This window comes from Rattus norvegicus, chromosome 19 (genome assembly GCF_021556685.1).
Source record: "Rattus norvegicus strain SHRSP/BbbUtx chromosome 19, alternate assembly SHRSP_T2T, whole genome shotgun sequence".
In the NCBI taxonomy this organism is placed as follows: Eukaryota; Metazoa; Chordata; class Mammalia; order Rodentia; family Muridae; genus Rattus; species Rattus norvegicus.
In genome coordinates, this window is record NC_141552.1 from 15682315 (window position 1) to 15696416 (window position 14102).

Here is a 14102-nt window from a genome sequence, read left to right on the forward strand (position 1 = left end):
CCGCAGTGACACCTCACCCCTGCATTGTGTGGTCATCCCCGCAGTGACACCTCACCCCTGCAGTGTGTGGTCATCCCCGCAGTGACACCTCACCCCTGCAGTGTGTGATCATCCCTGCAGTGACACCTCACCACTGCAGTGTGTGGTCATCCCCGCAGTGACACCTCACCCCTGCAGTGTGTGGTCATCCCTGCAGTGACACCTCACCCCTGCACTGTGTGGTCATCCTCGCAGTGACACCTCACCCCTGCAGTGTGTGGTCATCCCTGCAGTGACATCTCACCCCTGCAGTGTGTGGTCATCCCCACAGTGACATCTCACCCCTACAGTGTGTGGTCATCCCTGCAGTGATACCTCACCCCTGCAGGGTGTGGTCATCCCTGCAGTGACACCTCACCCCTGCAGTGTGTGGTCATCCCCGCAGTGACACCTCACCCCTGCACTGTGTGGTCATCCCTGCAGTGACTCCTCACCCCTGCAGTGTGTGGTCATCCCTGCAGTGACTCCTCACCCCTGCACTGTGTGGTCATCCCTGCAGTGATGCCTCACCCCTACAGTGCAGACCTTTGGGCCTGTGGCCTTCAGGATCCGGATTATCTGTTAAACTCAGTTCATAATCAGAATGTTTTGTGTTCAGCCTCTGCCTGGACTGTACTCCAAGAAGAGTTCAAGGTTTTCTGTGGCAACATCTAGCGATCAAGCCTGAGCAAAAGGATTCTCACATTACCCTGCAGGCAGATTCCCATAGTCATTTCTAGTCCATTTAAGCTGCTGCTGAAGATGCCTTGAAGGCATAGCCACAGCGACCCTGTGTGTTCAGAGGTGATGTTTTCCTTCAGGAACCTGATGCTGAGTCTTCTAACCCAGCAGGCGGTCCCTGCATCAGGCTGGAGTCTTGAGTTTCTGTGTTGTCCTGATACCACCTGCTGTGTTCTCCTGGGGCAGAATGGATCTCAGAAGGTCTGGGCCAGTCTCACTGGTTGAGGATTCTTGCAAGGCCTCATCTCCAATTCCTGAGGGAAGGTGTAGGTTAGGAGAATGCCTGGATTTGAAATTCAATGTTTTCAGATTTCAGGATTGGATGAGGGGTACTCAGCATGTGCATGTGTCCATGTCTCTGTATGCATGCACATGCAGGCCAGGGATGGACACCAGCAAACTTCCTCAGTCACCCTACCCCTCTCACACAAAGGAGCTCTCACACAGAAGCTGTGGCTCACAGATGAGGTTGCTCAGGCTTAGAGTCCCAGAGATTCTTCTGCTGTGCTTCAAAACTTTGAGAGAGAGAGAGAGAGAGAGAGAGAGAGAGAGAGAGAGAGAGAGATTCTACCAGCTTGTACAACCATGCATGCACATATGGATGCCAGAGGGAAATATCCGGTGTCTTCCTTTTCGAACAGGGTCTTAATCAACTATCAGGTCTCTATATCTTAATATCTAGAAGGGGTCCCAGCATGAGCATAGCCAGGGCATACACATGCTTGGCTGTCAGTCAGGCAAGAGGCAGAGATCTTGTTCTATTTTTCATGGTTAATGCTCTTAGCACCCTTGAGGGCCTGGTGGAAAGCTGCCTGGAGACTGCTGGATCTGATGCTGGCCTAGACAGCCAGGGCTATTGATGATGGATGTCCAAAGTGGCCCTCATTCTTGGCAAACTTCTCTCTTCTAGTCTAAATGTGCTTGGGTGTTTAATGCAAGGACTGGGTTGTAGTTTTCCTGTTCTATCCTGCTGCCCCCTTGTTTTCTTCAGTTGGTCACCTGCCCTAGTGAGGAAAGAGAAGTGTGTGAGCCACAGCACCACCCTCCCATGCTTCTGCTTGCTGATCTGTGGTATCTGTTGATGTAGAACCGTTCCTGTGGCAGTCCTGTTGATGTTTGTGAGTTTTGAGGATTTACGCCAGTGTAGTAATGTGCATAGTCACCCTGGGAAACCCCACAGGAAGTTGGTCCCCAGGTTTCAGCACACAGAAGCACAGGCCATAAGAGATGCCCAGGTGTTGAAGGAGGTCCAGTAGATGTGCTGTTAGTTTCCTGTGTCTGATGCATGATTGTCCCTTGCTTAATAAAATGTATACACAAAACTCTTTAAGTGTCCCACTGACCTCTGAGAAAGAACATCAGTGGGAAGATGGCTTTGAACTCTTAACTCCCTGTTCCTTTCCTCATAACAGGTTTCTGTAGCAACCAAAGGAGAGAAGCCACCTGAGGGAAGGAAGTCCAAGACAGTGCCTAGGAGCAGAAGTAGGGTCTGGCTGTAGAGGGGACAAGTGGCTGGGTATAGGGACTCTAGGATCAGAAAAGAGGTTGCCTGGCATCTCCCACAGCAACGAAGACAGTCACGCATAGTCATGCTCAAAGGCCAGTCTGATCCAGACTGTCCCTCATTTCCCAGGCGATTATAGATGGTGTCAGGTAGCAGTTGAAAACTGGCCATCAGGGCATGATTCAAGTGTTTATTAAGGTATCATGGCATCAAGAGTATATGAGGACATAGCCATATGTACACAGAACGACATGCAGATGCAGAGAGCAGGGAGGGAATAGCCAGGAGCTCCTGCTTGCTGCTGCCTTAGGGGTTCTACAGAAATCCCAGTGGCACTTGGGAAGTGGAGGCCATATCAATTAGGGATTGTGGCCACATGGGGAGATTGAGACCAGCCATGTGCTGTGGCATCAGAACACTGACCAGCGATGACAAAATGAAACATAAAACACTGGTTGCTCAGCTTTGATACTGCTGACTGCTGACGTGGCCAGGGGCCATCCGGTTCACCAAAGGCTCAGCCAACAGTTGTCTCTCCACTCAATAAAAGTCAAAGAGTGGCCCAGCTCCAAAATCAAATGTGTGCCCACATTGCAATGGCTCCGGTACTGTTTCACCTCAGCTGCGGAGATCTCAGGATCCATGAGTGTCCAGCACGCACACACCCAAAAGAGACAGTCTTAGGGGTCTTAGGCAGCACTGAGGGTGGTGAGCCTCTGCCTCACGGCTCAACGGCCCTGACCTTGGCATTGTTTGGGCACAAGAGAGCAAAGTGCTGGGGACAGACAACCTGCAGTCTACCATGCTGGAAGGGCATGACTAACACTGATTGATCACATCCATGTGACTACTGAAGCTTTTCCTGCTCTCTGTAGTGGTGACCTTACAGAAACCATGCACACACGGTTTAGACTGTATTAAAGTAGCCACCATTTCAGGGTTCCCTGCAAGGTGCCATGGGACAGTAGTAGCATGAGTCTGCATGTTTCTCGACAGTTTTCACTAGGGACTACACACACACACACACACACACACACACACACACACACACACACACAAACACACACATACACACACACTTACTGACATGGTGCACATTCTTTGCACACAGAAGAAAGTAAGTAGTAGTGAAAACACACCAATCATGGAATTGATGGAGGGAGTTGTGGGCAGAAGCTGGGGTTTAGAGTTACTTAAAGGCCCTATGCAGGCTCTCCTTTTGTTGGATGAGAAACTTCAACTGCAATGTGGTTCTTTATTTTCTTTCTCTAAAGCACAGAGGGCTAGGGTGGATCTCAGGGCTTTGAGCATGTTCGGCAAGTGCAGTCACACTGAATTAAATCCTAGGGCTGGAACCCTATTAATCTTCTACAGAATTATAGAGCAGCCTGGATGAAGACTCTTAGCTGAAAATGTGGACAACTCAAGACAGGTACTGGACAATGGCTGTCAGACTTGACTGAAGACTGGAAATGTTTTGCTATCTCACAGGAAAAGAAGGCCCCTCCCACTACACTGTACTCTAAGGACATTTTATTCAGGATAGGATGACATGAACTATTGTCTCATGTCACAGATGTCAGCACAAAGTGTCCAAGGTATTGTATGCCAATGGTAGCATCAACAGAACAAAGCACACAGTGTCATGAAGACATAAATTATGAGTTTGTGTAGCAAGACCCAGGCCTCTTCCAGATTCTTAGATAGTAACTGAGAACCTCAAATACAGTAGTGATGTGATAGTGTGGTGTAAATCTAGTTACAACTAGTTTTGACACAGATGACACTTTTTGTGTCATGGTCAGCTTATAGTGAATGACTAGACCTAAGCATGAGAATAACCAAATACTACATTGCTTCTCTAGCTGCTGAGCTTCTAAAAGCCCTGGGGTGACAGCAAGCTTTTGTGGACATACTGGATTGGTTCTTCTGTACTTTAACTCTCTGAGTCACCTGCACTCTCAGCAAGTTAGCTGAATTCCACAAATTGGAAATCAGTCACCTGGAAAAAATACATTCTCAATACGATCCCAGATTGGCCATGGAAAAAGGGTAGCTTGAACTGTCCCACCTCGGTTGGGCTTGCACAGGCTTGCTCTCCAAAAGAAACCTGTGTTCACAGCTGCAGGCTGCATTTACTATGGATGCTCTTGAGGTTCCTTCCTAAACTGCTTAGATTACAATAATTTTCTTGCTAACAATCAAAAAACTGATTATGCCAAGCTGGCCTACAAGAAGCTAGTTTCTATTCTGTATTTTATCAGATGTGCAGAATACATATGGTCATCATTGATAACAGGTGAATGATCTGCTCTAATATGGACACTAAGTGATGCTGGAGGACGATCCTGACCCACAATGAGCAGTGGGGACACCAGAGCCCTGTAGGGATGCCTGGCAACCTAACACGTTGAGCACGCACAGCTCAGTAAGTTCCCTGTGAACACACATCTCCTGAGTCTCTCTATTTAATCATAGGTGATCCTGTCCACCTAATACAGCACCTCATGTGGAATAACAAAAGCCACCTGCAGGAGATGTGGTGATGACTCACAGGGTAGAGCACCTGCTGCTCTCTCAGAAGAACCACATGGACCCTAACAATTGGGTAAAGTGTGTCAGTGATTACATCATAAAGTGTGTGTCCGAGGAACAGCCACATTCTCCACACAAAAGACACTGTCACACTGAGTACCCCTTGGTGACTTTGAATTCACTTATTAGCCCAGGATCCATGGAACATGCAGAGATCCATGTGTAGCTGTCAGTTCTAAGTCCACAGGAGGGGACAGAACCCTTGAGTAAGAATGATGGTCTTAAGAGTCAAGAGATAGAATTCAATTTTTATTCATAACAAATACATTTTTACAACAAAACAGGATTAAAATGAATAAAAATATTTAAAAATATTTGAAAGTAAAAATAGTAACAAGAACATATAAATATGAAACAACAAAAAGAAAACTTCAATTAAAATCATAACAAAAATATTTCTAAAAGCATATTCTTAACGAACATTTAGAAGCACAGATGTATTGCTGTTTCTCCTCTAGCACACATAATGAAAGGCGGTCCCCCAAGTTGTCTCTCAAGTGCTGTTTTCTGAGAAGAAAGTAAGACTTCAATCAGTCAGGCTGGCTTAGTGGTATATAAATTTAGCGTCTCTAAGAAATGACAAATTAACTCAGAGGATGAATACTCATCCAAAAAATGTTGTTACCATTCAGGATGTTGGTCATCAGGGACTCCTGAGAAAGCAACTTATTCTTCAGGAAGCTCTCTTACTGCTGTGTGTCCAATTCCAGCTCTCTTGCACTTTCTGAGACCTGGGAGAGGAAGGCAGTTTTTCAGACACTGATTTGGTGGGGAAATGCAAGCCAGCTGTCAGAATGCTGCCTTCTACCACCTCAGTTCTATTGGACAGTCGACATGGACATTTTAAGTGATATCATTGTTGCTAACTCTGTGGGCAGGGCAAAATCTCCAGAGAGCCTCACAGTAATGTGGGCTGACAATATGGGACTCAGACTTATACCAGTGCAAAACAAGAACAGGGCAATGGCAAGAGACCTCATCAGGTTGCAGGAAGAAAGGAGATGTCCATATGTCACCAAGGATAAAGCCAATGACAAGTACTAATTTGACATTTGCACTTGGTTCTTATCCCAAAGGTGCTTCCTACACAAGAGATCACATGACCACAGAGTGTCATTTGTCAAAGAACCAAGAACTTGTTCAAAACTCTACATAGGATCCAATGTATCACATGGATATGCAATAATATGATATGTTATTCATCTGTCACCATTTCTAGACTGCAGCTTCAAAACGAGCAGCAAAATATGCTTGCACAATAATTCAGTTTCTGAAAAGTGGTTAACTTCCCAGAATACTTGTGCATAGGCAGAGCAATGAACAATTCCATTACATGAGGTGGTTGGCTGGTTGTGAGTGTAAATTAGAAAGGTGGTAAGAGAAGCAAAGATGTATCAAATTGGCAAATTTTATCAGATATTGTTAAGCTAACAGGTCCCTACCTGATAATGCTGGTTCTGTCCATTGATGGTCTTTATCTTTCTTGTTAAAGTCAACCAAATATTTCTGGTTCAGTGCACAATCAAGATGTACCTCCTTGCTCTCCTGCTTCAGTGGGACCAACTTCTTCCTACATGTGTTCTCCATCAGGAGCTGGCTGAGCACGTTTCTGGAAATACAGTCTGCATAGTAAGATCATGCTGGCCCTTTCTCCCATTCCTACTCCCAAGTCCCACTAACTCTACCAGGTCCCAGATACCCATGAAGACTTAATAAAATGCATCTTGATACATATAAGGCTGCTGCACAGAACATAAAGAGTTAATTCGGGGAAGAATAAATTGTTTGCTTGGCCTGACACCAATTAGTGTCCACACCTCTGAGAAAGAACATGGATCCACAACTATCCATGAAAGCCCAATGCATGGGGGCAACATCAATTAGTACTGGGCCAACACCCTCAAAAGAGGTCAGTAGAACCAAGAGAAGGTCATGCTAACCATGTGGTCCACGCACTGAGTGTTGTAAAACCTGGTGTGACACCATAGGTCCAGGTCAGCCTAATAACCTTCTGCTGACTTCAATCAGTACTGTTCTCCCTAGAGCGTTTTGAAGATGCCTAGACAATCCTGGGATGAGTAACAGTCTTTTATGGAACTGAAAACTGAGTCCTAATGACCCTGGAACACTGATGGGTAAATAGCACAAGAGATAGAACCAGAGCTGAAGACCGTCCAATCCAGAACAAAGAAAGTCAGAAATGGCCATTCCACAAGTGATAGCCTTTCTGACCAGGACTTACCTAGAGAAGGTAATCTCCTTCTTCAGCTTATGGTTGTTCTCATGGACCTCAGTGTTCTCCATCTCTAAGTTGTGCAGAATTGACATGACCGCCTCCTTCATTCTCTCCAGGTCTTCATAATATGGATTTGGCCTGAAGTGTGGCCTGGCCCGAAATGATAGAATACAATGAACATTGGCATTTAGGAATATATGAACTCAGGGTGGGTCCTATATTACCCCAGGCTGCTGCCTTGATCTTCCAGCACTCAGTCCCCTGCCTAGCAAGGACAGAGACTCACCACAAACTCACTGCAATTACAATCTTGCAAAGCCACCAGCTGTCAAGGGCTTTGCAAATGCACACTGGGCACTCACTCTCCCTGACTTTATCCCTGACTTCTTCATTCAGACCACAAGTTCTGCTTTTCAATAAATGGAAGCAGATGAGTCCAATTTCCATCTCAATCCTCAGGGTCAGGTTCTGAATCTCCACTATATGGGAGGTGAGGTTTAGCACAGGGTGGTTAGGGAGGCACAGCTTTCTAGAACCCAAAACCTTAATAGGATAAGAAGGTGACCTTGCAGACCCAGGAATGAAACAAGAGCCTTTGGAGCGATTCATACCTGTTCTTCATGGATCTCTCTGTCAGAAACCTCAGGCGATCTCTCAGGTCATTTCTCTCCTCGGTAATGAGCTGCAGCTCTTTAATCAGCCTCTCCTTTTCCTTCTTGGCCTGATTCTCGCTTAGTTCAGTGCCAGGGGATGATGTTTCTCTCCCAGCGTCTGTAGGTAGAAGAACACAAGTGAACCTGCATGGGGAGAATGCATAGAGTGTTCATAGACCTCAGTGAGGCCTAAACAGGAGAATAAGCCAGGAACCCAGTGTCACTGCTAGGCGATTGGTCTATGCTTAAGAGGCCTCCTCAGTGGATCTCAGTTCTCCCACTACTCTATAGATACCAAGAGACATAAGCAGCCAGGTGTTCCCTATGCCGGACATCACGTGCTTACATGTACCACGGAGATGGCTTCTCCAGGATTATCATCAGCTGAACAGGGTACAGCTTGGTTTCAGGACCCTCACTCCTGTGGCTTCAGAACTCAGATGATAAATTCACCATCCAGAAAACTTGAGTGATTGGAGACACTCAGATGCCCTACCCTGATACTCTAAGCCAACAACTTTGGATTTAAAACGCATTTCCGGGGAGGATATGTTCAACAGACTTATCAGTGTCCCTATGTGAAATACCAAATGCCCCAGAAGTGCGAATAGGTTACAGGCTGAATCTTGGTCTACACGATCCAAATAGTTTTGGTATTTTAGAAACATGTTTGTAACACACACTCTAATATATAAAGCTAACGATGACCCTGCCAGTTAGAAGAAATCAGAGAAGGTCTAAGAACATAAGGTTATTGCCTGGAGCACAATCTCTCCCTGTTACTACTGTCAGATACCCACTGTATTTAAAGAAGCAATGATAGTGAAATACATTGCTGCCCTGTCTAAACTCAGAAAAGGTGGACCCTCCATGACTACTGATGAGGTTATTATATCAATGTAACATAACAAATGAACTGAAAAGTAAAGACCAGAAGTCCACAGTATAATAGCATTGGCCTTACCATATCCTCCCAGTGGGGATGGGGAAACTAAAGTTCTGAAATCCTGACTTTCAGGAATTGTGATATTCATGGAAATTCAATTCCTTTTCAGATGCTCCAGTTGTTGTGGCCCATTGCTAGAAAGGTCAGCGTAAGCCTGCAGCCACCCTGGCAGGAAGCTCAAAATACACTGCCCAGAACTTACTCCACATTCCCCAGAAGTGCTGTCTTTGTCCATCATTACTTTGAGACGAAAGGCCAGACTCCTTCACTCTAGTCTCTCCAGAATCGACGTTCCCCCTCCCAAAACGCTTGCGAAGACGGGAAAACATGTCTTAGCTTGTAACTGCCAGACTCAGACTGAGAGAAACTAGGGCACTGGTCGTCACTACAACACTGGTGACATCACAGAGGATTCCAGAACTCTCTAGGAGACAATAGAATGTCATAGAAGGGACAGCTGATGTCATGGGGAGCAGAGTTTGCCTCCCTGCTAATGTTCTCCCTGTACTGAGCATAAGCAGAGGTGCCCTTTCCAGGAGACTTTCCTGGGGCAAAGCCACTGAGCATCTCCTGCTTCCAAAGCCAAATTTTCCTCAAGGTTTGATTATAAAAACCTTAGTAATTCCTATGCATCCAAATGAATGTTTCCTTTCAAATCTTTCCCAAAAAATGTCTCATCCTAACTCAAATTGTCCTCATTCACCAATGTAAGCCATTAAACTTCATGAGATTTCACACCAGCTTGAATATGCAGTCAAAAGTTCTCCTGTCTCATTATGTACAGGTGCTTTATATCACATCAAGAAATAGTCTGCATGGTAGGTTACAACATGGGTGTGTGTTAAGGGAACACTCATGAAGTCATGTGCTTAGCAATCGACAATTGCCAGAAAATTCCTTAGGAGAAAGAGTTGAAGTCTTTAAGGTGCTAGGAAAAGTGTGGAGACCAGTTGGCAGAGGAAAATGCAATATTGGAGACACCAGTGAAGGGAACCTCATGCTGCTTGTGGGGTTCTGCTCTCTGCACCAATGTCGCTAAAGGAGCACTGATCACAGGCCTGAGTAAGATGTACCATGAGCTTCTATCAGAAAAATAAAATAAACAAGAGATATAGAGGGTGCACAGAAACGTCTAAAATGAGGCTATAAACATCATTAAGTGGATAGAGCAAGGTCCCAGCACCTGTACACTGGGAAATGGCCACCACACCAAACACAAAAGTAGTAACACATTTATCATAGTAAAACACATTTATAATAGTAAAAAATGAATACTTTATAGAATGCACCCACTAACACTGATTGATCACATCCGTAGTTCAAATTTTGGGGGCAAATTCCTGGCCTTAACTACCTTTGTCTCAACTTATATAGCAAAAAATAAGAAAGAACGAGAAAAGACAAAGTCAAAACTAAAAGCTCAAGCTTCTCATATGAGGATTGCAGGAAGTGTTATATGGGAGTCAGTTCTGATTAGGCCATTTTAGATAGAACAGTGCATAGTGACCCTTAATGTGATGGGCCCTATATAAAGCTTTTTGCAATATTGGAATTTTAACAAACCTCATCCAGTATGTACGGAAGAGGCAAAGATGTGATCACCATGTCCTTACTCTGTATCAGGTTATTTTTCTGCATCCTTGATTGTCAGGCATAGAACAGCAACAATCTGAAATAGCTGGTAGACATGGAAAAACATGGCTAAAACTATAGTTGTGGGTTACACACCTCAACTGTGAAAGGCTAATGCTGTGTGCACAGTCCTTGGAGGCCACTCTTTTAAGCCTAATTATTTAAACTGAAAGGAGGTTTATCTGAGCTCAAGGTGATCCTGGCCAGCCAGGGAGAGGGCAACATGTGATACTTGAGACCCTGTTTTAAACCAGCACAGAAATCCACACTTCATTCAAAGCATCATCTACGAATTCTCGATTATTTACCATTCTCTCCCTACCAGTCGTTCTGTTTGGAATGGTAGAAAATAACTGGAACTGATCTTTCTATTTTAAGGACCTTGATCTCTCTTTTTTTGGTCCACATTAAGAGTGCATACAAATGGACATCACCATCTGAACATCTTAGTATTATCTACTCTGTATATATAGCATAATACTGTGCCTATGACAGTCTTAAGCTTCCTTGAGTGTAGTTGCCCCATCAAGAAGTGTGAAGTTCTGAGTTCAAACCCCAGTGATGCTTTAAAGGGACTAGAAGAAAGCCATCAGAGATACTCCACTTCTTTGTCCTTAGATTAAATCAAGTTGACACAATGTGAACCTGGTGGGCTATTTAACCAGCATCTTTCTCCCAACCCCACTTCCACGAGTTCAGTCCATGGCAGAATTCATCCCCCACCATCCTAGATATTTCTTTGTATATTTCTACAAGAGCCAGGTTTCTTTTTTTTAATAGAATTAGTTGTAGTCAATCAACTGCTGCCCTATGTGAGAAATGATTAGTATCTATTGCAACTTACCACAGTGTATTTGTGTATACAAGTACATTATTGGAAATCCAGCATTACTGAGGGATTGGAAACCAGTGCTGTGGCCTTGCCTTTCTGTGCCTCTTCCTGGCTCACAGGCAGCAGGGGGCACACCTTGAGTTCCTCTTCAGGGACAGAGTGATGTTGAATGGGCACTGAGTAGGCAGAGAAACACAGCTGAGGCAGCTCCTTTCAGTTATCAAACACATCATCTCCTTCCCATCTTAAGGGCTACTGCTGAGGTCTTGCCCCCATACCTACCTTAATAGCAGCGAATTTGCTACACAGCAGCCAGCTCTTTCCTATTGTTCTGTAATACGCCTCCACATCATGGTTGCCAAGAAAAACACTAACAAAGAACAAAAAACTCTGACGTTGAACTGTGTGGTGCTGGTCACATACCCTGTTATGTTTTGTATGTTATGAGGTTTGTTAATCTTAACAAGTTCCCCAAGTGTATTCTTCACATAGGAACCAATAGATTCAAGGAAAATTGGAACAATTATGTGTAAAATGGCCTGAGTCAGGGCCCATAGACCGAAGCATTTCCAGCACTTGTGCATGAGCCCATGTGGATTTTGCAATGAGCTGGGCCTAGCAATGTCCAGTACACAGTTGTGAGCTGTTGCTCTGGTTGAACTGTATTGGTGTGTGCATTAATAAACTATACCTATTTAAATGAATTCAGTGTCCTGTGGTTTGAATCCAGACCCCTTGACACCAGATCTTCCCTTCTGCAGCACTTGGGAAAAAGGATAAGTTTAGGAAAGGTGACGTCTTTTCATAAGTTATGTGACAAGAGGGATGGTGAATGATCCCTTGAGATAAGAATCAAGGTTTCCTCTGTGGTATTTAGGTCTATACTGGCCCTGTGCAACAGCTTCACGAACCCATTTCTGATTTTCTTTGGGATTCCCGTGATGATGCACTCAGACATGATTGGAAATAACCAAAACGTTGGTCAGACTTGATTTATAAAATGTAGGTAACATTGCAAACTCATGTTGTAGGATATTTGATCATATTGTCATCCCCAATATTGTGTTATTTACTTAGAAAAATACCTTCTGGCTGTGTTGTTCAGTACTAGCACCAATATTTAACCCTAGAGCTATTTTTGTTTGTTTTTTGTTTTTGTTTTTGGATGAACAAGTACTTTCCTATTTTGTGGCCCAGCCCTATCTCTTACTTCTTTGCACAGTCATAGAGAGACCTCAAACATATACTCAGACAAAGCCAGGGGAGTGTATAAAAGGGCTTAAGGCAATACCACATAATGACATTGAAAGTGGGCTCTTTTCTTGATCCATGCCTCCAGCTCTCCTGACATCTACATGAATTATAACTCCTAATGCAGTGTAAATGATGTCTGCGCTATTGCTGAAGGAATCATGAGAATAACAACTCTAAACATCCCACCATGGATAGAATTTGTGGAAAGAGGCAACTGGCAGCCAATGAGAGGGCTCTACAGTTAAAGGGGCTTGCTGTCAAGTCTGATGAGCTTGACTCAATCCCCAGGACCCACGTGGTAAAAAGGAGAGAACCAAGGGCCAAGCTGTCCTCTAGCTTCCACTCATGTGCTTACATGTATGTGAGTATATATGTATATGTCTGTATGTACGTGTGGATATGAATGTGTGTATGCATGTATGTGTATTCGTGTATATGTATATGTGTATATGTCTGTCTATATGTGTGTATAGCTGTATTTGTATGTGTGTATATGTATTGTATGTGTGTGTATGTGTGTATGTATATGTGTATGTGTGTATGCATGTATGTGTGTATGTGTGTATGTGTGTGTATGTGTGTATGCATGTAGGTGTGTATATATGTGTTTGTGAGCATGACTCTATAGTCATGTATATGAATGTGTTTTCATGTACGTGTATTCGTGTATATGTACGAATGTATGTGTGTATATGTATGTATGGACACACAAACACACACAATGTTAAAACATAAAAAGCTCCTTGGAGTATTCACCGTGCCTGGATAAGTGGTGACCATGTTGGGGAAACACATGTCCATGTAAGCACACCTGTTCACATGTGCTGAGCAATGCCCAGCCTGGACTTGAGCTCACTACCTGCCCAACGATGAGTTTCTGCCCACCTGGTCTTCTCAGAGCCAGGTGACAATTTTTCCTGCCATTCCAGTTCTGTTCCAGTTTCTCATGCCACAAACCTTCTAGCTTGAATCTCACCTACTGACGCAGGAACCTAACAGCCTCCAACCCAGTGAAGTAAGTAAACTTCTTCCTGACATCCTCAGGCTTGGTGTCCCCATGAGTCACAGGGAGGAAGGATGGCATGCACCAAGGAGCAGGGTCATGTGCAAGGAAGACAGGATCATAAGTCAGTCATCACTGACACCAGCAAAGTGTGTGCTTCAGAGCTGGTTCTGCTCACTCTTGTCCCAGTGGCAGGACTTAAGAGTGGTGCATACCTGTCACCCAGCACTCAGAGACGTCTGAGGCATGAGAACCAGGAATTCATGGCCATCTTAACTAATGGTGAGATCAAAGCCAGCCTGGGCTGCATGAGACTCAGTCTCAAAGCAGGCAAGGAGGAACTTGCTATATTTGAGCAAGGAAGCTGCCATCCTCCTGGGTTCTAAACATTCACTGCAATACAGAAAGATGCTAGGGCTAGTGTGGCAGAAAGTAGGAGACAGAGAAGCCAGGTTAACCCTCCCTAATCTTCTCATGCTGTGTGAGCTATGAGTAGATGGTGCCCTATACACTGTGGACAGGATGGTCTCTCAGACGGTTCAGAAAGCCATGGAGGACTCCAGCAATTCCCCACTTGGGTGTCACTTGAGTCTTATATGTGTGTGTTTACAAGCCAAAATATAAGATCCATAGGTGACTGTGTAAATTCAACATGGCACAGCCATGTGCTGGAATATTATTCAGCCTT

General features: G+C 44.6%; 2 protein-coding genes across 4 annotated transcripts in view; both read right to left on the minus strand.

Moving 5' to 3' along the window:
- The window catches only part of LOC147998836 (uncharacterized), a 924038-nt gene that overhangs the window by 833500 nt on the left and 76436 nt on the right, over positions 1-14102 (minus strand). The window lies entirely within an intron of this gene.
- On the minus strand, positions 5096-9091 carry LOC147998864 (uncharacterized). Its single transcript, XM_087595563.1, has 5 exons — positions 8896-9091; positions 7706-7865; positions 6301-7244; positions 5484-5589; positions 5096-5365 (listed from the first exon to the last, which is right to left on the minus strand). Exons 1-3 carry the CDS (start codon positions 9020-9022, stop codon positions 7097-7099), a joined length of 435 nt encoding a protein of 144 aa, XP_087451689.1. The 5' UTR covers positions 9023-9091; the 3' UTR covers positions 5096-5365; positions 5484-5589; positions 6301-7096.